The 26852-nt window shown below is 57.6% G+C and overlaps 1 protein-coding gene across 1 annotated transcript in view; it reads right to left on the reverse strand.

Moving 5' to 3' along the window:
• The window catches only part of LOC146334030 (lon protease homolog, mitochondrial-like), a 38589-nt gene that overhangs the window by 10062 nt on the left and 1675 nt on the right, over positions 1-26852 (reverse strand). The window contains exons 2-21 of the mRNA XM_084824901.1: positions 24776-24863; positions 22504-22616; positions 20957-21372; positions 16517-16605; positions 14870-14989; positions 13308-13533; positions 12997-13058; positions 12085-12208; positions 11652-11735; positions 11138-11358; positions 10268-10406; positions 9185-9363; positions 7498-7585; positions 7258-7380; positions 6405-6521; positions 5153-5293; positions 4898-5063; positions 3698-3906; positions 2526-2690; positions 1332-1492 (exon numbers count right to left, since the gene is read on the reverse strand). Of these exons, the coding sequence (XP_084681027.1) occupies positions 1332-1492; positions 2526-2690; positions 3698-3906; positions 4898-5063; positions 5153-5293; positions 6405-6521; positions 7258-7380; positions 7498-7585; positions 9185-9363; positions 10268-10406; positions 11138-11358; positions 11652-11735; positions 12085-12208; positions 12997-13058; positions 13308-13533; positions 14870-14989; positions 16517-16605; positions 20957-21372; positions 22504-22616; positions 24776-24863 (3031 nt within the window). The remainder of the gene's footprint in view (positions 1-1331; positions 1493-2525; positions 2691-3697; positions 3907-4897; positions 5064-5152; positions 5294-6404; positions 6522-7257; positions 7381-7497; positions 7586-9184; positions 9364-10267; positions 10407-11137; positions 11359-11651; positions 11736-12084; positions 12209-12996; positions 13059-13307; positions 13534-14869; positions 14990-16516; positions 16606-20956; positions 21373-22503; positions 22617-24775; positions 24864-26852) is intronic.

The following is a 26852-nucleotide window of genomic DNA, read 5'->3' on the forward strand; positions in this document are numbered from 1 at the left end:
AAGATCCCAAATAAGCTACGAAAAAGAAATGGGACGGATTTCGTGACGGTCGGCCATCGCTAGCTAGGGGGGAAAGAGGTGCTTTTAGGACAGCAATGTCTTTTCGATGTGCCCGAAGACAAGTGCATGCTGTACCCTAAAAACGTCCCGCCAAATTAACTGACATTTCGTACTGTGTCTGGTTCTGGACCCCGCACCTCAAAAAAGATAATGCAGAGCTGGAAAAGGGCAACTGCAATGATCTAAGGGCTAAGAGAAGAGGTGACAACAGCTGGGGTTGCTTAGCGAAGGGGGGAAAGGAGGGTCAGGGGAGACGTGGGAGAGGTGTACAAAAGGATGCCCGGTGTGGAGGATGTGGCGGGGGAGACGTTTGTTCTCAAGATCCTAGACCCCAATGGGGTCATCCTGTGAAGCGGATGGGTGGGAGATGCAGGGCAGAGCTAAAGCAGGCCGCCTTCACGCAGCGCACAGTTGAACTACAGCGATCGCTACGGTATGGCCACCCCTTTGGATGTCTTTAAAAGGGGTTAGACAATCCCTGGAAAAGGCTACACTGGTTGCTGGGGAACAAGGGTGGGAGGGTGCTGTTGCAGAGAATCCTAGAAAAGTAGGGTTGGAAGGGGCCTGTAAGACCATCCAGTCCCACCCTGTGCTCAATGCAGGGCTCCAAGTCAGGGCATCCCTACAGAATCATAGAATAGCAAGGTTGGAAGGGGCCTGCAAGACCCTCGAGTCCAACCTCCGGCTCAATACAGGACTCTCAGTGCAGTCATGCCCTGCTTGTGGGGTCCTGGCCGAGCTGGTGGGCCACTGTGCGCACAGAATGCTGGGCTACCCGGACTCTTGCTCTTACGTTCTTCCCTTAACACGTTCAACAGGACCTGCCCAGCAACCGTGGCCCCCCGAACATATCGAGAACAGGACGTATGAGCGAACACGACCGGAGCCAAGTTCCTGCAGAAAGCGCCATATGTGGGAAGTTCAGGTCGGGGACCCGGACATGGGCACACACGCTGGTGTTTAAATTGGGGAGCTGGCTCACGGGCCAACAGGGGAGTGTTGGTGATTTTCAGAGTGAATCTCGTGAGAGATTCCATGGCTGTGCCACGGAAGAATAGCAGGAGGCCGTGGCAAAGCCTCTAGACAGACATTTAATTCGGCCACATGGTGCGGAATGTGCTTCGGTGGCCAAGGCGGCAGCAAACCGAGCCATGATCGGGGGCAGCAGTGGAGTCCACGCTCCTTGCTTCTGAGCTGGGGCGTCGGGAGGAGGGCCCAGGCCAACCCCGCAGGGAGGAGGCACAAAGTGGTCAGCCGCCACTGCTGCTCACCCTCCCGGGGAATCGAGTGCCGGGAAAACGATGTCGAAGATTTCCCTGTAGTGCTCGACGAAGTGCACCTCGAGTCCGGCTGTGATGAACTCAGCAAGGTCGCCGAAGTCTTTCCTGTTTTCCGATGGGAGGATGATGCAGGACACGCCGGCTCGCTTGGCCTAGGGAGAGGGGGAAAGAGCGGTCAGGTCGTGCCTGCGGGTCCCCTGCCCCAAGGGGTCGGGGTCTGCTCCGCTTCCTCAAATCCATATTTGATGGGCTGGACCGCCGCTCCAGTGCCATGGAAGCTCTCATGGGAAAGGGCTGGTGGGCGATTCTGCCTCAATAGACCGCCTGTCCTTAGGAAGGCCACGCAAGGCCAAGGCAGGTCGGGGGACCCCCGAAGCAGATCAGGCCCGCCTTGGAAGCCCCCAAGGTGGATCAGGGGGTCCCTGCACAGCCAAGAATTTCGGAGTGTCTGGGGTTTGCTTTCATCTGCATTGGGCTGGCTTGTACATAAAAAGACCTTTTGGAAATCTGGTGCACGCTGCCTAATGTATCCTGGTTTTACTCTGGTAACTCTTGGGCCCACGCACATTTAGACAGAAAAAAAGTCCTACAGCTCCCAGCCTGCTGGGGAATGCTGGGAGTTGTAGGGCTTTTTCTGCCTAAACATGCACAGGCCTGTCAGGCTTTTTCTGCCTAAGCATGCACAGGCCTGTCAGGCTTCTTCTGCCTAATCGTGCACAGGGCTGTCGGACTCTTTCTGTCTAAATATGCACAGGATTGTAGGACTTTCTGTCTAAACACGCACAGGATTGCCTCCTAAACGTAGTAAGATGTGGAAAGGTCTACGAGCGAAAAAACCCGTTGTTTTTAAAGGACTCTGCTCAAAAGCTTCCGCTGGGCTCCTCCTGCAAGAACCCCAGCAGACACCTGTGGAGGGAACCTGAAACAGGCCAGCACCCCCCGTTGTGGCTCAGGTACACCACTGCATTATTGGGGAGGGAACACAGCCTGCAAGGAAAGGATGAGCCCAGACGTGCAGCAGGGTGTCCACAGGCCCTCAGGCTGCGAGTCCCATCATCCCTCCTCGTTGGCTAGGGAGCCGCAGTTGCCCGCTGCCTCCGTTCTGAGGGTTATTTTGAACCCTTTCCCCGTTTCTTTCCAGTCTTACGACACCCCGCGTCACTGGACCCCCCACCCCCCGCTTACCGCAATGGTCTTCTCCTTGATTCCTCCCACAGGCAGGATCTTTCCCGTCAGCGACACCTCCCCAGTCATGGCCACGTTCTGCCTCGCAGGCCTATCCATTGCCAAGGACAGCAGGGCCGTCACAATGGCGCACCCGGCACTGGGCCCGTCCTTCGGGGTGGCGCCCTGCAGGGAAGGAGCAGCATGGGGCTGGGCGGACGACTGCAGAGCCCAGCCTCTCTCACGCACGCACGGACACAGAGAGACCGAGACGAGCCAGGCCCCATGGACACACACTTGCCCACGGCCAGCTAGATGTGTTTGGCCGGGTCCCAGAACCAAGAGGGACATTTGTAGGATCCCCGCAGGTCCTGGCTGCTCCTTTTCATATCTGCGAGGGTGTTTTCAAAGGCTATAAATTAAGTCTGCTCATGAATGGACTCGCTGGAGGCTCATGGACAACACCCTCCAACACCCTCCCTCTGTGGGACTACAACTCCCAGCATCCCTCGCCTGCACAGGTCGGGAGGTGTAGCCCCAACACCAGACTGGGGAAGGTCAGCTTAGAGACCACCACCTGTCGAATGCCAGTGTGACTGTAATGCCACTGCATTTCCCTCGGGAAACACTCCCGATTTTGGAGGGGCCTTCAAGGGACGGGTCGCCACGCCAGGGAGCAGCCACCAAGGAGACCTCCCTCTGCACCGGGGCAAGTCAGATGCAGTGTGGCCACAAAGCCTGGCAGATCCTCCTGGGGGGATTAAAGCCCAGGGCGGGAGACACCCGGATGTTTCTAAGGACAGTCCTTCTCATCTGGTACATACACTGAGTAAGTATTCCCTGTGAGCTGGTCCTCAGGTAGCCAAATCGGGCCACGAATGAACGAGAGGGGAGTATCTGCATACTCGAGGAGTGCAGGTGTACAGAAAGAAGCTTTAGAAACTCCCCCCCCCCCCCAAAAAAAAAAACAACCATGCTCCGTAGCCATGGATTGCTGTGTGTTAGGAGGGTGGGAGAATGGCGTGGCCGGCACCCTGGAATGGAGTCCTGCAGGGGATGGCATGGCCCCGCGCAAGAGCACGGCAGACCACCAGCCTTTCGTCGCCAGCTCCACTGCTCGATACCCTCCAACGCTCCCCCGCAGCTCCCCAAAGGCCCCTAGCCCAGAAGGCCCGCTGTGGGGCCGCACAGACCTCTGGCACGTGGAGGTGGATGTGGGAGGTCAGCAGGTAGTCGTTGGCAGGCGCCTTCTGCATCAGGAAGGTCCGAGCAAAGGTGTAGGCGATCTTGGCGCTCTCCTTCATCACGTCCCCCAGCTGGCCCATGACCTCGAGGGAGCCGTCCTTGTTCTCCTCGCCTTTGGGGCGCCGCGGGGACGTCTCAATGAACAAGGTGGAGCCCCCTGGAAGAGAGGTGGGCAAAAGGATGCCTGGGGTGGAGACAGTGAAGGGCAGTTTTCTCCCCCTCGCATCATACTCGAGCCCTGATGGGGTCGTCCCATGAATCTGCGGGGGGGACATTCAGGACAGAGCAGGGGAAGGACAGGGCACAGTCACAAATTCAGGGAGGAGGAGGCAGCTATCAGTGGCTATAGGCCACCTCCAGGCTCAGATGCAGCATGTCTGGGTACACCGCTTGCTGGGGAACATGGGCGGGGGGTGCTGTTGCCCGCCTGTCCTACACTGGGCTTCCCATTGGGGCTTCCGCTCAGCCAGATGGGAACAAAATGCTCAACTGGGTGGGCCCTTGGTCTGATCCAGCACGGCTCTTCTGACTTGGGAGTCCTTCATTGGGCAGGGGGGTGGACCAGATGGTCTTGCAGGCCCCTTCCAACCCTACTATTCTATGATTCTATGTTGCTTCTGTTCCCCATCACTTGTCTCAGTGGTAGACTGCCTCTGAATTGGAGGCTCGGGTTACTCTATCATGGTTAAGTAGCCTTTAAGAGACCATCCCGCCGCCAGGTCCACAAATTTGCCTAACCCCCCTCCTGAAAGGCATCCGGGCGAGAGCCCGTCCCCACATTCTGTGGCAGGGAGTCCTAGGAGTGAGCCAGGTGCTGTGGGGGGGCCCTTTCTTGCACCTGTCCTCCATCTCCTGCCCATCTCTTTCATGGGGGGGGCAGGGGGGCCAACCCTTTCATTCGTGACACCCCAAGCCTCTGCCGCGTTCTCCCCGCTCCCGCTTCGCTTGCCTTGGGCCTTTCTACAAAGCAAATGGGACTCAAGGCAGCCTTCAGGCCGGCAGAAGGCCTGAAGGCCCATTGGGGCTGCCTGGTTGCGGCTCTACAGCGTCCTTCGGAGATGGGGCAGCCGGAGAGAGAGAGGCGGGGCGGCTGCCCCGGGATTGAGGCCCCGCTTGAGGCCCCGCTGGCTTTTGCCGAGCCGTCTCACCCATGGCGGTCCAGGCGAGGCCCATCACCACGCCGGGTGGGGTCACTTCGTACATCCGCTCCACCGTGAAGATCGGCTTCCCCACAAAGTCCTGGAGGTTTCCGGGCGTCACCTCGACTGTCTCCGCTGCCCCGCTGACGATCTTGTACGCCGCTTTCCGGAGCACCTGAGCAGAAGGTGGGCGGGTGGGTGAGGCCGGCGGAGGCAGGGGGCCGGAGGCCACCCAGCCCGCCGGCACAGCGCCTCTCCCCCCACCTTCTCCACTTGCTTCTGGAGGTTCCTCACGCCGCTCTCCCGGCAGTACTGCTTGATGAGGACCGACAGCACATCCGGCGTGATGCTGGCCTTGCTCTCATCCAGCCCGCACAGGAGCCTGACCTGGGGAACCAAATACCGCTGGGGGGGAAGGAAAAGACAGGCAGCCAATGACGAGAGGCTCCGAGCAGGGAGGAAAGATGCCCCCAGCCCTCCCTGATCCCAATGTCACCATCCTAGAATTCTAGAATGATAGGGGTGGAAGGGGCCTGGAAGACCATCCTGTCCAACCCCCTGATCAATGCAGGAATCCAGGTCAAAGCATCCCCATAGAATCATCGAAAAGTGGGGCTGGAAGGGGTCTGTAAGACCATCTAGTCCTACCCCCTGCTCAATGCAGGACTCAAAGTCAGAGCGTCCCTATAAAATCCTAGAATAGCAGGGTTGGAAGGATCCTGTAAGACCATCTAGTCCAACCCCCCACTCAATGCAAGAATCCAAGTCAGAGCATCCCTGACAGGTGGCTGTCCAGCCTCGTCCTGAATGCCTCCAGTGTGGGAGAGCCCCCCCCTCCCTAGGTCATGGGGTCCATTGTCGCATTGCTCTACCAGCCCAGATGTTTTCCCTGATGTCCAGCCGGAATCTGGCTTCCTGTCACTTGTCCCTCTTGCTGCTGAAGACTCCAGTGCCAAGAACAGCCCTGGGCAATTGTTGGGCTGACTCTGGCTCGTGTCACCCCTAAACCAGTCAGGGTTCTGGGCCTGGCTGTCGGAGACGATCCACGACTCCACAACTCCATGACTCTGGAGTCACGACTCCAACTACAAAAGTTCTGCTGCCCCTGCGGTCGTTTCTGCTGCTTGGGTTTCATCGTTTCTCCTCTGTTTGAGCCAAGCAGAGCTGTTATGGGGCGTTTTCTGCCTCGCTGATATTTAGGAATGGGAGAAGTTTGTGGATGCATATCCTCATCTCAGCCCCGCTCTGATTCGTAACCATGATTCAGACACGTTGCTGGATTTGATTGGGTACGTTTGGGGGGGCCTGGTTGGACCATGGAAACCCAGCATACCAAGTAACGCACGGCAACGAAAACGGATGATGCTCGCGCCCCACTGATCTGCTGCATTTGCAGCTGACAGCAGTTCCGAGGCGCCCCAAAACCCCCAGGGAAGAAGACAAGAGCACGAAGGCAGGCAGGAAAACCAGGGAGAGGCAGACAGCGGTGGCGGCGCCGACCCGAACAGGCTCTCACCTCTGCTATCTCCAGCTTCTCTTGGGCGACGTATCCTGAGATGTTGATCATTTCCATCTGGTCCCGCAGGGGCTCTGGGATCGTCTCCGTCACGTTGGCCGTACAGATGAAGAGAACCTGGAAACGGGGTGGGGGGACGGGCCTGAACCCTTCAAAAGCCAAAGGAGCCCTCAAAATCCATTCCATGCCCGCCCCATAAAGGGCCGCTTAACAGCCTGGGGGAACGAGGGGGAACAGCCTGGGGGTGTCTTCTTCCCCAGGGGCCGGAAAGAACCTGGAGGGGGCACAAAGGCGTCCTTCTCGCTCCCGATCCGTTTGGCCCGAGAACTCAGCTCTGCGACACCAGGCAGCTTTCTCCCAGCTGGGCACCCTCCAGATGTGTGGGGACGGCGGCTCCCAGCATCCCCCAGCTGGCTGGGGGATGCTGGGAGCCCCCCCACACATCTGGAAGGTGCCCAGCTGGGAGAAGGCTGGCATAGGCCGAGGGGGCTGCCCAAGGAAAAGTGGCCGGAGGGGAACCTGGGCTTCGGCTGAGTTGGACCCATCAAGCCCACCGCCAAAAACAGGCCCCGCCATCCCCTGCTTGCCGATCCTCGTAACAGGACATGCCTCCTGGGATGGGACTCCGGGCGCACCGCGCAAGGTCCCTACCATGGATCCAGGACGTTGGCAACTCCCTCCCCCCATTCTGATAGAACAGAATGGGAGAAAGGGCGGGCCTCCAGATGGGGCTGGACTGCCGCTCCCAGCAGCCCTTGCCCTGACGGGCTCCAGCTCATGAGCGCTGCAGTCCAGCCCCCCATCCCGGCTCGAGGGAATCGCTGCAGCCGGCAAACGAAAGAGGAAGACAAACCTTGGAGAGGTCCACAGGGACATCGAGGTAGTGATCCAGGAAGTTGGCGTTCTGCTCCGGGTCCAACAGCTCCAGCAAGGACGAGGAGGGGTCCCCTTGGTAGCCTCGCCCAATCTTGTCCACCTGCGACACGGACGGAACAGCCCAATGCGCTCAGCCGCCGCCCGTGCTGCCGCCGGAGCCCCAGCAAACGCAGAGCTGCATTGCCCAGAGCACCGACAGGCGCCCACACCCCCTCACCTCGTCGATCAGGATCAGGGGGTTCTCCGTTTTGGTCTTCTTGAGGCACTGAATGATCTTCCCCGGCATCGCGCCCACATATGTCCGCCTGTAGGGCGAGAGACCACGCTTGGAGTCACACCGCTCATGCGGGGACAAAGCGGGACGCCTTTTCCAGACGCCTCCTGGGCTTTCCCCGATCCCACCCAAGATCTCTGGTTGCGAGAAGGATCGATGGGGCAGACGAAGCGGCGCTGGGCAAAGAATTCACCTCCCCGGCAGTCTGCGTTCTTTGGAAAGCGCGCGCGTGCGCAAAGTTTCCAGTCCTCGTGGCCTGAAATCATCCCTTGGACGTTTTGTTAGAAACGGGGCCGCAGAGTTACATGAGCCGTCCAAAAATCTCAGTATCAACAACCCGGTTCCGGCTGAATGCCAGAAGGAACTTCCTGACTGTTAGAGCAATACGACAAGGGAGGCGGGGGGGCTCTCCCACACTGGAGGCCTTCAAGATGAGGCTGGAAAGCCACCTGTCAGGGATGCTTGACTTGGAGTCCTGCAATGAGCAGGGGGTTGAACTAGATGGTCTTGCAGGCCCCTCCCAACCCTACTATGATTCTATGGGGATGCTTTGACCTGGATACCTGCATTGAGCAGCAGGTTGGACTAGATGGTCTTGCAGGCCCCTTCCCACCCTACTCTTCTATGATTCTATAGGGATGCCTTGACACTGAGCAGTGGCTTGGACTCGAGGGTCTTGCAGGCCCGTTCCCACCCTCCTATTCTACGATTCTATGCAAGACAGAATACGTAATCGCATACTGCAACGTAGATCGCGAAGAGAAGCTGTGAAAGAGTGAGCACGGGAGTGGCGGGGGGGCGGGGGCTGCCCTTGTCTCTGCTTCCTTGCTGGAAAAAGAGTGCTCGTTTCTCTAAAAGGTGAAAACAAAACACATACTGGGAAACGAGTGGGCGCCTTAGGAGATGGGCTGGAAAACTGCTGGGGGTAGGACTGCATCCCCCCCCCCCCCCCCCGGCCGCCTTTCAAGCTACGCAGACGAAATCCTGCCAAGTTGCCTGAGCAGCAGAATCCAGACCAGTTGCCGACTCCAGCTGCCCTCGGCACACAGTTTACTTATTTTATCCTTACAAACCTTTATTTGAAGCTCTTCTACCCTTCCTCTAGAAGGAGCACAGAGCCGCTGACGAGGCTAATAACTCATTTCATTCCTTTATTATTAATAATAAAGTATTAATCGCCCACCTGGCTGGTCGCCCAGCCACTCTGGGCCATGTACAAGAACCAAAACCGTTGGAAGCAATAAAATTCCACACTGAAAACATCGCATTTCGAAAAACACCCTATCCCACCCCACACGCCGATACCGCCAGAAGAAAAGGCAGGAGCCAAATCAGCCAAAAAGTAAAGGTGTTTCAGTGGGGGCTAATGAATGGCGCCTCTCCTGGGAGGGAGTAAAACGCAGGGGCCACCACTGAGGAGGCCCCCTCTCGAGTCCCCACCCATTTTGGGGAGGACGGGAGCACAGGACATGCTTTTCTTACCAACGGGTGGAGGAAGCGGCCACGCCAGCTTCTGTACCCTGGGGGGGGGATGCCTGTGATCCCCCCACCTGGGACCACAGCTGCAGCCCTTTGGGGCAGGCCCCACGGAGGAGGAGGAGACCCGGCAGGCAGCCCGATGCAGACGTACCTGTGCCCTTTGATTTCCGCTACGTCAGTCATCCCGCCGACGCTAAAGCGGAAGTACTCCCAGTTCAGGGCGCGGGCGATGGAGCGGGCGATGCTCGTCTTGCCCACCCCGGGGGGGCCGTAGAAGCACAGGATCTTGCCCTGGGTGGAGCCCCGCAGCTGGCTGACGGCGATGAACTCCTGAGGTGGGCAAGCGCAGTGCTCGGTTAGGAACGGGCAGGTGCTTGAAAAGCGTGACCACCTTTTGTTGAAGGGCGGAGGGGAAGAGGAAGATCGGGGCAGCCGTTTTGTAGTTAAACCCCCCCCCCCCCGAGGTTAACCAGAGAAGAAAGCAAACACACAGCCACAAGATGGGAGAGATTTGGCACGACAACCCCACAAGCGAGAAGGATCTTGGGGCAGCTGTCGAGTGCAAGCCGAAGGTGAGCCCGCCACGTGGTGCGGCTGCAAAACAGGCAAACGCCATTTTAGGCGGCATTCGTAGAAGCGTAGTTTCCGAAGCCCGGGACATCCGACGCCCTGGGGAGGCCTCATCTGGAGTGCTGGGTCCAGTGCTGGGCGCCGCACGTTGGGAAGGAGGAAGACAAGCTGGAGAGGGCTCGGAGGAGGGCAGCGAAGAGGACCGGGGGACTGGAAACAATGCCCAGTGAGGAGAGGCTGGAAGAACTGGGCATGCTCGGCCTTGGACTCGATGGTCGTACAGGCCCCTTCCACCCCTACTGTTCTCTGATTCTATAGGGATGCTCTGCCTTAGAGTCCTGCATTGAGCAGGGGGTTGGACTCGAGGGTCTTCCAGGCCCCTTCCAACCCTATGATTCTGCGAGGTGTTGAGCTGAGCACTGAGCAACCCCAGAGGCGAGCGGGAGCACCAAGAACAGGGACTTTTGGGGGATGGCCCCTCCCCTGTAGCATTCCCTCCCCTGCCAAGTTAAGCCTCCCCCGTGTTCCCATTTTGAGGCCAGGGCAGAACATGGTTTCACTGCGTAAGGGCGGCTTTTCCCAAACAGGATTTCCTACTGTTTTGCGCCATCGCCTTGGGCGGCTCGGTGCTGCCGGGCCCGCCGCTCAGTCGGCATTCGATTACCAGCACTCTCTTCTTGACGTCATCCATGCCGTAATGGTCCTCTTCCATGACCGCCTGGGCTCTGGACAGGTCCAGGTTCTCCTCACTGCACTTGCCCCACGGGATGGAGGTCAGCCAGTCCAGGTAGTTGCGCGTGACGCTGGCAGGAACCGAAACCAGAGCCGCCCATGAGCGGCAAAGCCACCCAACCCTCGCTTCTTCCGAGCGGTGTCTCTCTCCTGCCAGTCCCCGCAAAATTCTGCCTAAATGGGTCAGTTCCTCTCCTGGCACCCGCACTCTTCCCTTGCTGTCGACTCTGTCACCAAGGACAGCCCAGCCTCCCCTGCAACCTGGTGCCCTCCCGACTTGCTGGACTGCAACTCCCACGTGCCCCAGGCAGAGCGGCAGGGCCATCTTAGGGGTGGCCCCCGGAGTGCACCACTCCCCCTTGGCCCACCTTAGACGGCTACAGACTGCTTCTCCACACCAGACACCTTATAATGTACATCCTAAACTCATCATGCCGTCTGCTGCAGGAGCATTCAAGACCTCCGCACTGCCGTCCCATGTTGCAAGGGCCATTTCTGACCACCTATTTAGCATCTGTGTCCCACCGCCTCTCCCTGTTTTTATTTCTAAGTTGTCTTTGAAATACGAGCATAGCATATAACTATGAAACGCCCCCTACTCTGCGCCAATGGCCATGCTGGCTGGGAATGATAGGCTGTGCAGCCCAAAGCGTCTGGAGGGAAGCAGGGTGGAGCAGTCTCCTTTACAGAAGAGCTGGCATAGAACCTCCTTCCAGAAACCCGCCCAACACACACATGTGGACACACACACGGATCCACACGCGACACACACGGATCCACACACGCGCCCCGGGCAACTCACTTGAACTCTGAGGAGTGGTTGTCCAGGAGGCCCAGCTTGCTCAGCTCCTCATCGACCACCCCCATGACGTGCCCGGGCACCACGAGCCCATTCAGCCGCTCCAGGAACTTCTCCTCGATGGCGTCTTTGTCCTCCTTCTCCAGGCCGAGCTCCTTCTTGATGATCTTCAGCTGCACTTGCAGGAGGTACTTGCAGTGGGTCTGCTTGATCTTCTCCTCCACCTGCAGGCGGGGGACACAGAGCGGATGCTTGGAGCCCTGGGAAGGCCCTGTCCCTGCACACACACACCTCACCCCGTGGGGCGGCCCGTCCTCAGCTGGCATCGCTCAAGCATGCTGCGAGGCGGAGCGGGAAAGCGGCGGCCGCTCTCTGGCGCGGGCCAGTTCATGGAGCCAGCTCCTTCGTGGGAGGGTGCTCCATGCCTCTCTCCCACCCCCCACTGCACCTCAGGGGCTGGCAAGAGGATCAGGAAGCCCCCCGCAGCCCCCGGACGCATCCCCCCTCTGGGCCTCACCTCTCGCCCGAGACGCTGCTGGAGCTTGCTCAGCTCGAACTCTTTCTTGAGGAGCGACAGCGCTTTGTAGAGGCGTTTCGGGATCTGGCGGGCGAGGAGGAAGCAACAGAAACAGGACCATTCCCATCTGGCCCTGCGCTGGCGCTTGGGGCGGGCCAGCCAGCCGCCAAGGAGCACAGAAGCGCAGGCCACAACCAGGCCACGCACAGCTCCCCAGCCAGCCCCACCCCTTCGCCCACATCGCTTGGGGGCTTCCGGCTTTCTCCCCATCCCCAAAGGCTGAGATGCCTGTCTTAAGGAAGAGCTCAAAGTGAAAACAGGCTTGCCTTCAGCCCCGCCCCCTGAGAGCTCCTCCGGCATGGAGTCTGGCCCTCCACCCCACTGGTTTCGGGGCCAGCTCACGCAGGCCAGGGGCGCCCCGCCCCCCCCTTACATTAGTTTCTTCCAGGATGTCCTGCAGCGACTCGGCCCCCGTCAACGCCGCCCCCATGTCGCTCAGGTAGATGGGGTTGTCGACCACCCTCTGCCCAGCCTGCATCATCTGGAGCACAGACTCCCTGCAAAGACCCGGTCGGAACAAGCCGAGGAGATGGCATGGTGTGGCTGGCCAGGGGCGTGCGGAATACGCAACGCCCAGCGAGACCTCCTGTGCATGGAAGCGGCCTGGGGCACAGCCAACCAGCAGCTAGCTCTGGCTGGCACCAGTACCCCCCCCCCAGTCCCTGGCAGCAAAAGCGCTTCCCCAGCTTCTGCTGCCCTCTGCAGCGTCTAGCCCGCTCTGGAGGAATCCGACAGTGGGCTGAGCCTCCCGATCCAAATGTCCCTGGGGGACAACACGCAGCAGGCCACCTTTCTGCATCTCCTTCTGCTTGCCATCTCTCACAGGGGTGTGGGAGGAGGAACCCTCATCCTCAGCCAGCTGGGCATTTGCAACCTGAGAAGCCGGGCCAGTCATGTCCGGACTAGCCTGGGAGAACACCCCCCCCCCAGGCAGCTCTCCTTCAGAACCTGAGCTACCCCACTCCCCACGTTCAGAAACAACCCGGACCCTTCCCCACCCAGGTGCCCCCCAGATCGGGGAAGGCTGGAGGAAAGGTTCGGCTGACTGCGAGGTGCTGTCCAGCACCCTTCGTTGCAGCGGGGAGGAGACCGGTCCCCTCCCTTGCCTACACCTTGCATCTCACCTTGGAACCACCAGACAGCAGCCACCAATAGCCAGATGGCAATAGCCAGGCAGCGACCACCAGTAGCCAGAAGGACATGGGTCATCTACATGCTGGCCTCAGAGGGGCCGGACAGGCGTCTCCAGGCTTGGCTGGGGACAGGGGAAGGGTGGAGGATGTACCTGTAGAGGGGATTCAAAGCAATGATGTCCCGGATTGTCTTGACGATTTCCGCCGTCAGAGGCTGCCTCAAACAGATTCGGGGGGGGGGGGGGGCGAAATCAGAAGGATGACGTCAAAGGGAAAGGCGGCCCCCCAAGCACGACCCTCTCATTCCACTGATAACAGGCCCCACATGCCCGCCTCCCCCCCCCCCCCCCCGAGAGAATCTCGTGCAGCGCCGGGTCAACTCCGGACTCTCAGCTGATCAGCTCCACGTCCGGCTGAAGAAACAAGATGGAGGAGCAGCCCTCCACCGGGTCCCCCCGCTCACCTTGACCTCTCCGTTGACCTGGAACTCTTCGTGGGCCACGTTGTCCACTTCCACCATGAGCACCTCATCAGCCGGGGAGGCCTCCAGGGCTTCCAGCACCCCCTCGCCCGCCGGCTCCGGGGCCTCTGGCTGCTCTCCCACCTGCCGCTGGGAGCGCTTTGGCTTCCGGCGAGCTTTGCTCTGCTTGGCCTCGGCCTCCACCTCCAGCTGCTTGTTGATGCGGATCCTGGTGCCCGAGACAACGGAGGGGAGAACTGCCTCAGGGGAGCTGGGCCGGAGCCCCCGCCTTGCCAGAGGGAGGGGTGGGGGGGCGGTTTGCTAGAGACGCCAGCCGCAGTGCCAGCGCTGCCCTTGAAAGCCCAGCATGGCTGAGGACCTGGTATCTGCTCACGGCCACTGACGTAGAAAGCAATCCTCTGCTCCCCAGGCGAGCGTCCCAGGACCCTCTGACTTGGATTCCTGCATTGAGCAGGGGGTTGGACTCGATGGCCTTGTAGGCCCCTTCCAACCCTACTATTCTATTATTCTATGACCCCCAGGATGGCTCAAAAAGCCCCCCAAGGCTAGAGACGGGGTGCCAGCCTCGGAAGGGGGAGGCAGAGATCCACCCCCTCCCCCTCGGAAGGGCGCAGGACGAACCACACCGGGTACCCTCTGAGATCAGAAGAGCGGCCTTAGCGGAGGAGGAGGAAAGGAGACGTTCCGGTGGGAGGCGAGGGAGAAGACCGGACAGGACAGGCTGGGAGTTCTCCTGAGCCTCCCCCAGTCTCCACCTCCAAGGCGCCCTTGTTAGGCGGGCTGAAAAGCGAGGGTGCTGGAGACGGAGAGGCCAAGATGGCTCCTGCTGCTCCTCCCGCCCTGCTGGCTTCAGGGAACTCAGAGGCCTCCAGGTTCGGGGGCGTCTGAGCAGCGAGGGCACAGCAGCGAGGGCACAACCAATCGGGCTGCGCCCTCCAAGCATCCCTGCCCCACTCCTCAGTCAACAGGGGTCCTGGAGTGACTTGTGCGCACTCAGGAAAACAAGACCCTTCCCAGGGTGCCCCCCCCATCATTCCATGGTGCCCCGGCTTTCGTGCGGCGTTCCCCCCGCCCGACAAGGTTGGAAGCCCTCTCCGAAGGCTGAGTGACGGGCAGGAAGTGCCAGTATTCTTCGTGTTTGGGCCCCTGCCCGCCGCTGGAACGCGCCCCCAGAGAGCTTCTCTGAAGTGGGATTCAGCTCGGCGGGGTGGACGAGGTCCCACACCCTTCCCTCCCCCAGAGCACTGGGATCTTGCCAGGATGGTCCACCCTCCGCCAACTACAGCCTCCAGCAGCTGCGGGGGGCTCATTTTCACCTGGGGACGGGGGGCTCATTTTCACCTGGGGACGGGGGGCTCATTTTCACCTGGGGACGGGCCGCTCAGCGGAGGCCCACACCCCAGGAGGGAGGGCGATGCACATCTTCTCCACCCCAGGAACGTCCCCCTAACTGACCACCCACCGAGGAACGGCGCCCTCCCATAGCCCTTCCTTGCACAGAGGCTGGCAAACGGGGGGAGCCCCGGACCGTGGGACAGGCGTACCTCCTGTGTCCCATGACGATCATGCGCAGCCTGTCCCCCAGGTCCTGCATCTCATGGATCTGGACGAAAGTGCCCGTCTGGTAGATCTCGTCCAGGTTCTCCACCACATCGGATTCATTGCTGACAACAGAGGCAGAGTGGTCAGTCCGAAGGGCGCCGGGAGGCAGATTGAGGACGGGGGCGAGAGGAGCCCAACTTCCAAATCACCCCTTCCACCCAAACCTGGCACGCATTTGTGAGTGAAGAAACTTGCTGATCCTGAAGAGTTCGTCTTGGGTGTTTTTTCCCCATAGTGCAGTTACATTTTGATACATGACCGAGATGAAAGAGGCAAGATGCACGCCAAGATGCACGCCAAGCCTTCCAGATCACGGTGTGCATTCGAACAAATAGAGGGCTAAGCTTCGAATACCGTCCATAGTTCCAACAGGTGAAACCACGTTTAAAACGTCTCTTCTGGTTCCGAGAGCCCAATGCGCCCACAGAGCCATTCGACTGGCAGGGGCCCCTGACGTTTCGGGGCCTGGGGGCATATCTGAAATTCTGACAGCGCCATGGGCACCCCATGTCAAGATCCATTCGGATCTCTGCCTTCGGGTCACGGCTTTGCGCAACAGTGGTGCTGGCAAGCCCTGGATCTGTGGGTGACAGAAGCTTTGAATTAAGCATGCTTTGGGTGGGTACAAATCAGACAGATGTACGATGATCCAGTTCTTTATTTACTAGATCCCGCATTTACGTCCTTGCGACGGTGTCCTAGGCCACGCTCAAGGGTGGCTATTTTGTGGGGGCACCCACAGATCATTCTCAACGTTCCAGATGTGCCCCCGCCCCAAAAGGCTGGGGATGCTTGCATGGTTCTCTTTGACAGTATGCTGCAGAACTGGTAACCATGTTTGAAAAACACCACACCTGATCGATCCACCATCCCTTCCTCAGCAGATGAGCTGACCCCAGTCTGACGCCCTCAAGCTACGTTTTGGGCTCCGGCTCCCAGCATTCCCACCCACTGGCTGGCGCCGCTAGGAACTGAAGTCCAAAACACCTGGAGGACACTGGGCTGGGGGACGCTGCTCCAGAGCGACAGCCCCTCCCAGCTTTGGGCCTTTGAGTAGGAGAGCCTTTCGGGGCTGTGGGCACTCTCGCAAAATGGGTGCTGGGGGTCTGCCTGTTCCCCAAAGGGCTGCTGACAAAGCACTTGTTCCCTGGAAGGCAAGCCCAAAAAGAACAGTCACTTGCCCAAGGACCGCAGTCCACGGCAACAAAATGCAACGCCACTCTTTGGAAGCCAAACAAAGATGGTGCCGGAACGCGGCGCTTTGCAGCATGCCGGCCTCCCAGCTGAAAAATAATTTTGAAATCTTCGACTAACAATCCAAAGGCCAGGAGGGTGTACGGGCACCACATGGGAGACCAGGGCCACCTGGACAAGAACAGAAGATGTCACTTGAAAGCATGGAGAGGTGATTCAGGGCAGCTCTGCGACGAGATGCTGCACTGACGAGATGCAATGCAGCATCTCTGCATTGAGATGCTGGGTTAAGACCTTTCTGTTTTTAAAAAGAAACGCACCGCAAGCTTCGCAAACCGGGCTCTGGCCCACAGCAGGAAACCCCTGTGAGTGTGGTGGAAAAAGTCGGGCCTTACTTGTCGTCCTTCCTGAGAAAGATCCCGGCGTAGGGCTGGGCCAGGCTGACTTTCCTCCGGAGCAGCTCAACCAGTTTCTTGTTCTTCACCTAGGAGTCAAGACAAGCGTGGCATGAGACAGACTCAAAGGCAGTTTGGGGAAGAGAAGGGAAGCCTGAGCACTGAGCTCCAGCCACAGCGCACCGGGGAAGGGTGGCAATGTGTTCTGGCCACCAGCCAGGCCCTTTTCGATGCGCCGGCTCAGGACCAGCCTCCCCAATGGAGTGCTGTCGCCCGTTGGCTCCTGCCTGATCGCTCAGGGCACCTTCAGAGGTCCTCTCTGTTTCACCGCCCACAATAGTGCCGGGGAAAGGGCCTACTCTGTGGTGGCCCCCCGTCTGTGAAATGCTGTGCCACAGAGATCTACCTGCCTTTGTCACTGTGTATACATTGAGATGCTGGGTTAAGACTGCTTGCAAACGGTGGGCCAGATGGATGTTCGACCTGACCCAGAAAACACCAGTATCCCTGTAGTTACCGGCCCCAGAAAAGCCAACTAGGCACCATGTGAGCCACCGCTAAAACACACATCGAGCACAAGGCAACAAATCAGCTTTCCCCAATCTGGCGCCCTCCAGGTGTGTTGGACTACGACTCCCAGCATCCCCCCACCAGCTTCGCTGGAGAGTGTTGGACTACAACTCCCAACCAGCTTCACTGGAGCATTGCCATCCACACACCCAGCGGACACCAGGTGTCCGGGGTGTTTCTGAGCGAGGGAGTGGGGTAGCAGTTCAGATTCTGATGGAGAACCACAGAACCATTGGACATGGGGGGGGGGGTGTTTTCCCAGGCTAGTCCAGACATGACTGGGCCGGCTTCTCAGGTTACAAAGGTCCAGATGGCTGAGCTTGAGGGTCCCTCCTCACTCCGGCCCCCCATGAGAGGCAGCGAACAGGAGGATGACCTAATAGATGCCAGGCGCAGAGCAAAGACAGAGAAGGCCGGGGCCGAACTTAGGCGGTCTACCCACCTGGCCTTGCGTGAGAAGCTGCGCTTAGAGGCCCCACGACAAGAGAGGGACCTCCCCACCTTAAGTTAGGCTAGCGAGACAGCCTCCCTCTTCGAATGGCGGGCAACTCTTGTAAATTCCACTCGAACCCCCCGACGGCATTCCTTGCGGGCGGAGAGTCGCGGAGAATTTGGATTCAAGGCACTGGCTTCAAAGCTGTAGCCTGAAGCCTCTCGTCTGTGTCTGTCTGAGCGTGAAGCAAAGTGGGGGCTGACACCAGGCTGGGGAAGGCTGTCCTATCCACCGCTCAGCCCCATGGGACACACTGGGACTTCATTCCAGGCGTGTGCCGTTAGCTATGGAAGGCAAAAATGGGACTTAGAAGAATCCTGAAACCAGAGCTAACCACCCCCAAACACACACACTTGTTTGTGTGGGAATCAAAGGAACGAGCGCCGCTCCAAGGCTTTCTGTGACCTCATGCAAGAACGTGGGGGAACGTCCCATTCGCTCTCCATTTGGCCCTGTCTCACCAGCGAACATGACGCAAGAGATGGCCTCTGCCAAAACGTGGGGGGCTCCGGCTCTTCCTCCCCATGCCACAGTCTTTCTTACAAGAATAACCTTGAGATGGGAGCCATGGTGCGCAGGGGGCGGGGGAGAATGTCCCTGTACAGAACCACAGCGCCTCTGAAGCAGAGCTGGAAAACCAGTTCGAGGGGAAGGATGGAAAGAGCCCCTTCTCAAATTGTTAGCCTCCCCGCTGTCAGTCCACGACAGTTTTGAATTCAAGCCACTCACCCCAGGGAGCGTTTACACTCTTCTCGAAACGAGCGGCGAGGCTCGACTAACGGAATATGGTGAAACTCCAGCATGTGGCTGATTTGTGAGTCACTTCCTACAGGCCCAGATGTGCCTGGAAAGACGAAAACGCACCTTGGACATGAAAGGGCACATCTATGCTACGAAGAGAAAGTGCTTTCAAACCTGATCAGACTCCCACAAATGAGAGACAAACCCTGAACAGGCTCCGACCCCCAAACTGAGTGTCTTCCCCGCTTCAAAGTGGGGAATCCTCCCTTGCACATTTCCCTTTCGTGGATTCCTGCATTGAGCAGGGGGTTGGACTAGATGGCCTTGTAGGCCCCTTCCAACCCTACTGTTCTATGATTCTATGAGTCCTGCATTGAGCAGGGGGTTGGGCTCGATGGGTCTTGCAGACCTCTTCCAACCCTACTATTTATGATTCTATGTCTGCTGAATGGTCAAACATGCCCCTGGGCAAAAGAGAGACATCAAACCCAGCATACCCTGAAAGAAACTGCAAACAAGCTTCTGAAGTCCTGCCAAGGACACACTTGCTAGATTCACAGAGAGAGACAAACAGGGCCAAGATTTACGACTTGGTTCAAGGGCTCAGATGCTCAGTCCAATCAAACACCACAAGCTCAAGCAAGGAGTGAACTGCCTGGGAGGACATTCGCCCCCGGTATCGAGTGTATTTGCCTCTCAAAGCCCTCAAAGCAGTGCCAAGTATGTCGAACGCTGAAAACTCATTGCTATGGAATCATAGAATAGTTGAATAGAATAGAAATCCACCTCCAAATCCTTCACTGTCAAGTAAGCTGAGCAGCCTCCCCTGGGGCCATCCTGATGTGCCGGACTACGACTCCCATTGACCCAGCCAGCATGGCTACTGGCTGGGAACAACCGAAGTCGCAGCCCGGGACATCTGAAGGGCTCAGGCTGGGGGAGGCTGAGTTGGAGGGAGCCAGAAATGAGGAGGAACAGAAGCCAGGCGAGCAAACTGTCAAACTTTTTCTCCCGAGGAAACAAATCACTACCCCCGTTTATTATCATTATTAAATCACTACCCCCATTTATTACCATTATTGCTGATCTATCACTAGCAACAAATGGAATCGAGCAGAGCAAAAGTGACAAGCTTGCTTACAATCCACACGTGGGCAGGACTGGGGGGGGGTCCGTTTCTGGTTGGGGACCCTCTGGATGCAAAACCCCACCATTCCTCCATCTACCGAGAAGATGCCTTCGTTCCGCAAAGGGCACTCTGACACTAACTGGGTCCATCGAACCCTGCCGCTTGCAAGCAGGGAGGGAGGAGTGGCCCAACTTGTGTCACTTACCCGCTGGCCTTTTGAGCAGCTGCTCCCGGCATTTCTGGCCAGTGCCCATGCTGGCTGGGGGTCACGGAGCTGGGGTCCAAGCATCTGGAGGGTACCAGGGTGGGAAAGGCAGTGCCCAGTTTTCAGCACCGCTGTTTTCCCTTTATATCCGAATGGATCGGGTTGATGTCTAGGGCCATCGGAAGAGTCCCAATGCAGGATCAGACCCAGGGGCTGTCTTGTCCAACATTCTGTGGACGTGGTGGCCAACTAGCTGCCTGGGGGAAGCCCACAGGCAGGATGGGAATGCAACAGCACCCCCTAAAATTTGTACTGTGTGCCCTTTGGTTTTACTGTTGGTGAACCGCCCAGAGAGCTTCGGCTAGATATATATATCTACATATAGATAGATATAGATCTCTCTCTTGATATATATATTATATATAGAGAGATACAAATATACATAGATATACAGATAGATCTATATCTATACACCTATGTATATAGATAAAGATCTCTCTTTTGTTTTCTCTGGATTTATATAGTATATAGAGAGATACAGATATAGACAGATATAGATTTACTAGGTGGTATAGAAATGAAATACAAAAATAAACAAACAAACAAATAAATAAAAGGCGGGAACGCTCCAGGGGTATTTAGCTGGAGCCTGAGCCAGGGGGCTGGGGGCAACCAGAGCAGGCTTCCGCACCACTGCAGAGACATCTCTCCTTCCCCGTTCAAGACAGGAGATGCTTTCTTCCTCCACCTCAAATATCTCCTTGGGGGGCATCCCAGCCTTCCCCAACCCGATCCTCTCCAGGTGCTCAAGACCACAACTCCCTAGCATCCCTGACCAGTGGCCCAGGGCAGATGGGGCTGGGAGTCCACCCCAAGACAGCTGTGCCTCTCTTGCCCCTTCTAAACACGTGTTGCGTGTCTGCGCTGCTCAACAGCCGCAGTTTGCAACCCGAATCTCCTTCAAGGGAGAGCATCCAGCAGGGAGGAGGCTATCCCAGAGGGGGTGCCCCACCCCAGATGCCCCAGGGTCCAACTCCCAGCGCCCCTGACCACCGCCTGACGGGGCGTGGAGTCCGCACCAAGCCAAGCGATTCACTGAAGAGCCTCCTAGAATAGTCGGGCTGGAAGGGGCCTCTGAGGCCATCGAGTCCACCCCAAGGTCCTCCCCCCCATGCTTCCTCAGCGGGCGAGGGCCGGCCTGCTACCTCCCCCCTCCACCCGGGGGGACGACCGCAATGCCCGGCATCCCCGCCCAGGGGCTGATGGGAGCTGGAACCCCGCCCGCCCGCCCGCGGGGCTGACCTCGAGGATCTTGATGAAGCGTGGGAAGACGGGGTTCCTGGCGACGGCGATGAGGGGCACGCGGGGGACGTGCTCGGGCACCACGAGCGGCGCCAGCGCCGTCACCGCCGGCGGCCCGCCGGAGTCCGAGCCGGCGGGGCCGTCGCCGGAGCCCGCGGGGCCGCCGCCGCTCTCGCCGCCCGCGGGGCCCTGCAGGCCGTCTCCGTCCGAGGGGCCTCCGCCGCGCTGGAGCAGGAGCGGCGGCGCCTGGCGGCGCCCAGGGGCCGCCCGGGGCCGCCGCGGCGGCCGCCGCCACGCGCCCGGCGCCGAGCAGAGGCGGCCCCGCAGGCGCCAGGCCCTTCCGGGAAGCCGCCCGCCCCGCCGCCGCCATCGTGCCGCCGCGGGCGCGCGCGAGTGACGCCATCGCCGCGCGCCGGCTGGGGAAAGGCGGGCGGGGGGAGCGGCCCGCCCACTTCCGGGGGGTGGAGCCGCGGCGGAGCGGCCCGCGCGGGCCCTCGTTTCCGCGGGGAGGAGTGGAGAGGGAGGGGAGGAGCGGCGCCCTGGGTCCTCCAGCGCCACCAAGCGGACCGCGATATTCTGTTAGAATTGTAGCATTCCATTCCATTCCATTCCATTTCATTTCATTTCTATACCGCCCAATAGCCAAAGCTCTCTGGGCGGTTCACAAAAATTAACACCAAACACACAATAAAACAATTTAAAATATACAGAACATTAAAACCACAATATATGCAGCATACCGTCCCTAGTATTATTTGGTGGTGGTAGTAGTAGTAGTAGATATGATTATGTACAATAATGCTACATTATTTTACTTCTTTTACATTATATTCTAATACTAGTATATTACATTGTAATATTAGTATATTACATCATATTATAATATTATTGTATTATGTTATATTGCAATGTTACTGCATTACATCATATTCTATCATTGTATATTCTATCACATTACATTATAATACTGTATATAACGTTGCATATTATATTATTACATTACATTACCTTATAATACTATTATATGGACTTGGGCACGCTCCGGAAGAGAGCGGAGGACAGGAAGGCCTGGCGTGCTCTGGTCCATGGGGTCATGAAGAGTCAGACACGACTGAACAACAACAACAACTATTATATTATATTATATTATTACATTATGTTATATTATATCATTGTATGTTACATTACAGGCACCACAGACACAGGCAACATACATCGAAAACCCTTTTAGCGATCGTATCTGTTCAGTTATTTTATCACATTTCTATTCCACCCGACTCTCTGTGCGGGATAATACTGTGTTAGAATTATACTATCCCCGCTCCATAGTATTATATTATCCCAACCTTATGAATTATTATTATTATTAAGCATTTTTATCTCACCCCTTGGTCGCAAAAAGGTGCCAGGAGCAGCTTAAGAGAAATCGGCAAATAAGACAGCCCCTGCCCCCCAGACCCGGCTTGAAATCTAAAATAAAAAGAGACACGGCACGAAAGGAAGAATGGATGGGGAGGGAAGAGGAAAAAAAGTCAGCAGACTCCCACAGGGCTGGTGGAGCCTGTCGCGACCCTTTTGGGCCCTCAGCACCGCCCAGCTGGCCACACAATAAAGCACTTTCAGATCCAGAGTCTTACCCGTGTCTAGCGTGATCCATTGCCTGGAGAGACCACGAACAAGGAGTGTGTTCCACTCATACAACAAACCTCAAAAAGGCTATCTCGGAAAGGACACTGTAGAATCAGGGTGTTGGAGATATCCGCAACGGATCAAATGGGTTTGGATTTCGAGAGACGTGGCCTGTGCATCCTGCAGCGGACCGACCTTTTCCAGGCCACGCAGACTTGCAGGCCGGTTTTTCACTACAGGAGGGGAGTGGCAGCAATGCGCTACTACGAGTCTGGGCACTTTTAGGGGGGTCTCCTGAGAGTCTCCCCCAAGCCCTCATTCAACCGTTTCAATCAAACGAGCCCTCTTCCGTGGGAAGTAGCCTCTTCGGCTGTTCATTAGCAAAACCGTTTAACCCTTTTAGGGCCAGAGTGACCTTTCTGGGGGGCAGCAATGCACCCTGCCCACCCCCCAAAGTTGCCCGGCCCCGCTTCAAAGGGCAACGCAACGCGGTTGAGTGTACCGTCCGCGCATCCACAGAAACACCACCCAGCACAACGGGACGCCCCTTCCCTTTCCCACGACCCCCCAACCCTCAACCCCAGACCCAGTACTCCCAACCAACAAGACAGACCCCCACCACTCCAATTCCAAACTTCCAAACCCCAGATACCCACCCCACATACCCAGAACACCAATTCCCCTCACCCCAGCCCCCCGTCCCCCAAGAAATGACTGCACATCCCCCAAACCCGGACCCTGCACCCCCAACCCCGGATGCCACAACTCCAACAGTGGACCCCCCACCCCTACTCCCAGACCCCCAAGGTTCCCCACAACCCACAACCTCAAACCCAGGACCCCCCCAAACCCCAAATACCCCACACCCCAACCCCAGACCCACCTCCCCACAACCCCAGTCCCACCACCCCCAACCCCCAACAATGGACCCCAATCCCCAATCCTATACCCCGCAACCCTCAACCCCAGACACAGTACCCCCAACAACAACCCAGGACCACAGCCACCCCAAACCAGGAAGCCACAAGCCCCAACAGCGCCCCCCCGACCCCCAAGCAGCAATCCCAGACCCCCAACCCCCCAACCCCAGACCCCTGATCCCCCAACCCTGGACCCACTATGCGCCAACCCCTGAAGCCCCAACCCCCAACCCTAGACCCCCACCCCCCCAACCAAAAAACCTGGACCTCCCTCTCCCTACCCCTGGACCCGCACCCCCAAACCCTGGAACTCCCGCCCACCAACCCTGGACCACACAACCCAAACCCCAGACACGCACCTCCATACCTTTAACCCCCACACCAAAACACTGGGTCCCCCAACCTCAGACCACCCAACACCCAAATCAGAACCAAACAACCCCTACACGGGACCCCCCCCCACCACAAACCCAGACCGAACAGCCCCAAATCCAGGATCCCCAACACCCAACTCCAGACCCCTCCACCCTTGACCCCAGATCGGCAACCCACAACCCTGAGACCCCCACCCGTGAAGTCCAGACCCCCAATCCCCCAACCCCTGACCCACCACCCACGAACATGGGAACCCCCAATCCCCCAACCCGGGACAACCTATCCCAACCCCCCAACCCCCAGATGCCACAACCCCCAATTCCGGACCCCCCAGCAGCCAAAACCGGAGCCAAAACCCCCCAAGCCTGTACCCCAAACCCCTGAACCTGGACCCCCCATACCCGATCTCCAGACCACCATCACCCAATTCCGAAACACACAACCCCCACACCAGACCAAGTATTCCCCATCCCCTGACCCTGGAAACCTAAACTCCAATCGCCATCAACAAAACCCCCAAACACGGACCCCAACCCTCAACCCAACCCCTATCCCCCAAACCCAGACAAACCCTGGACACCCACCCCCTATCACTACACCAGCAACCCAAAAACCTGGACACCCCACCCGTACACCTGGACCTGAACCACCAAACCCTGGACATCCCACCCACCAAACCTGGACCCCCCAACCCCCAACCCCAGCCCCCAACTCCAAAAAATGGACCCTGACACAAAACTCCCAGAACACCTGACTCCCAACCTCAGATCACCAAACCCCAAACCTGAACCCATGAACACTCAACCACAGATCTAGGAAACCCCAGAACCCACAATCCCTAACCCCTGACACCCATAACCACCCTCGGACCCCTAAGCCCCAACCCTGCACATACCACCTGCCAACACTGGAACCCGAACCCCCAGCACCACACTCCACCCCCAGACCCCCATCCCCGAACCACAGATTCATCACCCAGCAACCTAGAAACCCCCAATCCCCTAAACACAAATCCACCCCCCAAACCCCGGACTACCCAATCCCTACTCCTGGACCACCATGCCCAAAACAGGACCCCCTAACCCAGAACCCCATCCCCAAAGCCAGACCCCCCAACCCTCTACCTCAAACCCAGTACCCCCACCGCCAATGCCAGACCCCCGCCAACCCAACCACAAAGTCCCCAAAACGCCAACTGAGGAGCCCCTATTTCCCCAACCGAGACCCCTCAACCCCCAACCCTGAATCCCACCTCCCTTCCCTGGACCTGAACCACAACCCCAACATGGTCAGATCCTGTACACCTGACCCCAAATGCCAGACCCACCACGTGCCTACTGAGGACCCCCCCCCATGAAGCCCCAACACCCCATACCCGGATAACCACTCCAACAACCCCACCCAACAACCCGGGAAGATCCCATCCCTAGACCCCCAGAACCCCAATCCCATCCCCAGACCCCCAACTTCCAGACCCGGATCTACCACCACTTCCACCAGAACTTTCCTCCTAGCTCCCTCCTCTGGTCTTTTGCCTGTCCAGAGCTACTGTGGACTTGTAGATAACCATTGGAATAGATAACCATTCTCTGCAGGACCAGACTACCTGTTACTGACCACCTCCATCTGTCCCTAGATGCAACATGATAAATCAAGTGGCTGAGTGACTGGCAGAGCTATATAAGCAGGATGGCTGAGGAGGTCTGGAAAAGCCAGTACATGATTGAGAAGGAGGACAACCTGTTGCTGCTGCCGCCTCCATAACACCCACCACTACCGCTTCGTCAGCACGGCTCTTTTCTATGGGCTTCTGCCTGGACAGTGCTACTGTGGACTTCTGCCTGAAAGACAACCATTCCCTGCAGGACCAGGCCCCTAGGGATGAAACCACTGACAGCCTCCAACTGTCTTTGAGCTGTGGACGTGCTTAGGTGAATCCCAGGGCAGGGGGGAGAAATGGGGTGCACATATTGGAGAACTCTCAGCAGAGGTTAGGGTTATGTCATTGGGGGCTGGACATGTCAGGTAAGGGAAAGGCAGGGCAGATATCTGAAATATATCTTATATTTTATAATATAAATTATATTATATTAATATTCTAAGATATCCTATATTTTGGTCCTTCCCCTATTCCTCACAATCTAAGTTACCCTACCAGCCCACCCGCTGATCTATTGGGGTTGCTCTTGAATGTCAGATCAGTCCATAATAAAACCAAAATTACTAAACATGACTTGATTGTGGATGAAAGGGCTAACTTGGTGTGTCGTACTGAGACCTGGGTTGTAGAGCTGGACGGGGTGGATCTGTCTCAAGTATTTCCACCCGGGTACTCAGTGTAGCACTGAACAAATTCAGAGGGTGAGAGGGAAAAGAGGATCTGTCATCCGTAAGGATACCAGCTCACTCACAAGGAAACCCATTCACCCAAGCACGACTTTTGATGGTGAAAAGAAGGGACGAAGAAACAGAACAAATATGCTGCTGGTTTACCACGCACTCTGCTGTCTCCCTGCTTCATCTGGCAGAAATGGTCTTGGAGGTGATGTTGGGGAACCCAGGACAGTGGTTCTGGGGGACTTCAATATCCACCCTAAGGCTATCCTGACAAGACCAGCTTGGGACTTCCTGGCAACCATGACAACCATAGCGCTGTCTAAATACATCACTGTCCAAGCACATGTGGCAGGACAGAACCTGGACCTGATTTTTGATGTTGGGCGGAGGAGGATTGATTTTCTTTTGGGGGTTTCAGCAACCCATTGTCATTGTGAAGTTCAGATTGGCGGTACCAGATCATCCCTGCAGGGTGGGGGATGTTCTGCCACCAGAGACTTATGGAATCCGATGGATTCCTGAATTATCTGAGGGATTTTTCAGCTGATTTTTCAGGCGATTCCATCGACACTTTGGTAGACATATTGGTCTCATTCTAGGGTTGATGGAATGGGTCTACCGATAGAATCGCACTC

The sequence above is a fragment of the Heloderma suspectum genome, chromosome W (genome assembly GCF_057233095.1).
Source record: "Heloderma suspectum isolate Gila_16-S chromosome W, 16-S_ref, whole genome shotgun sequence".
Taxonomy (NCBI): domain Eukaryota; kingdom Metazoa; phylum Chordata; class Lepidosauria; order Squamata; family Helodermatidae; genus Heloderma; species Heloderma suspectum.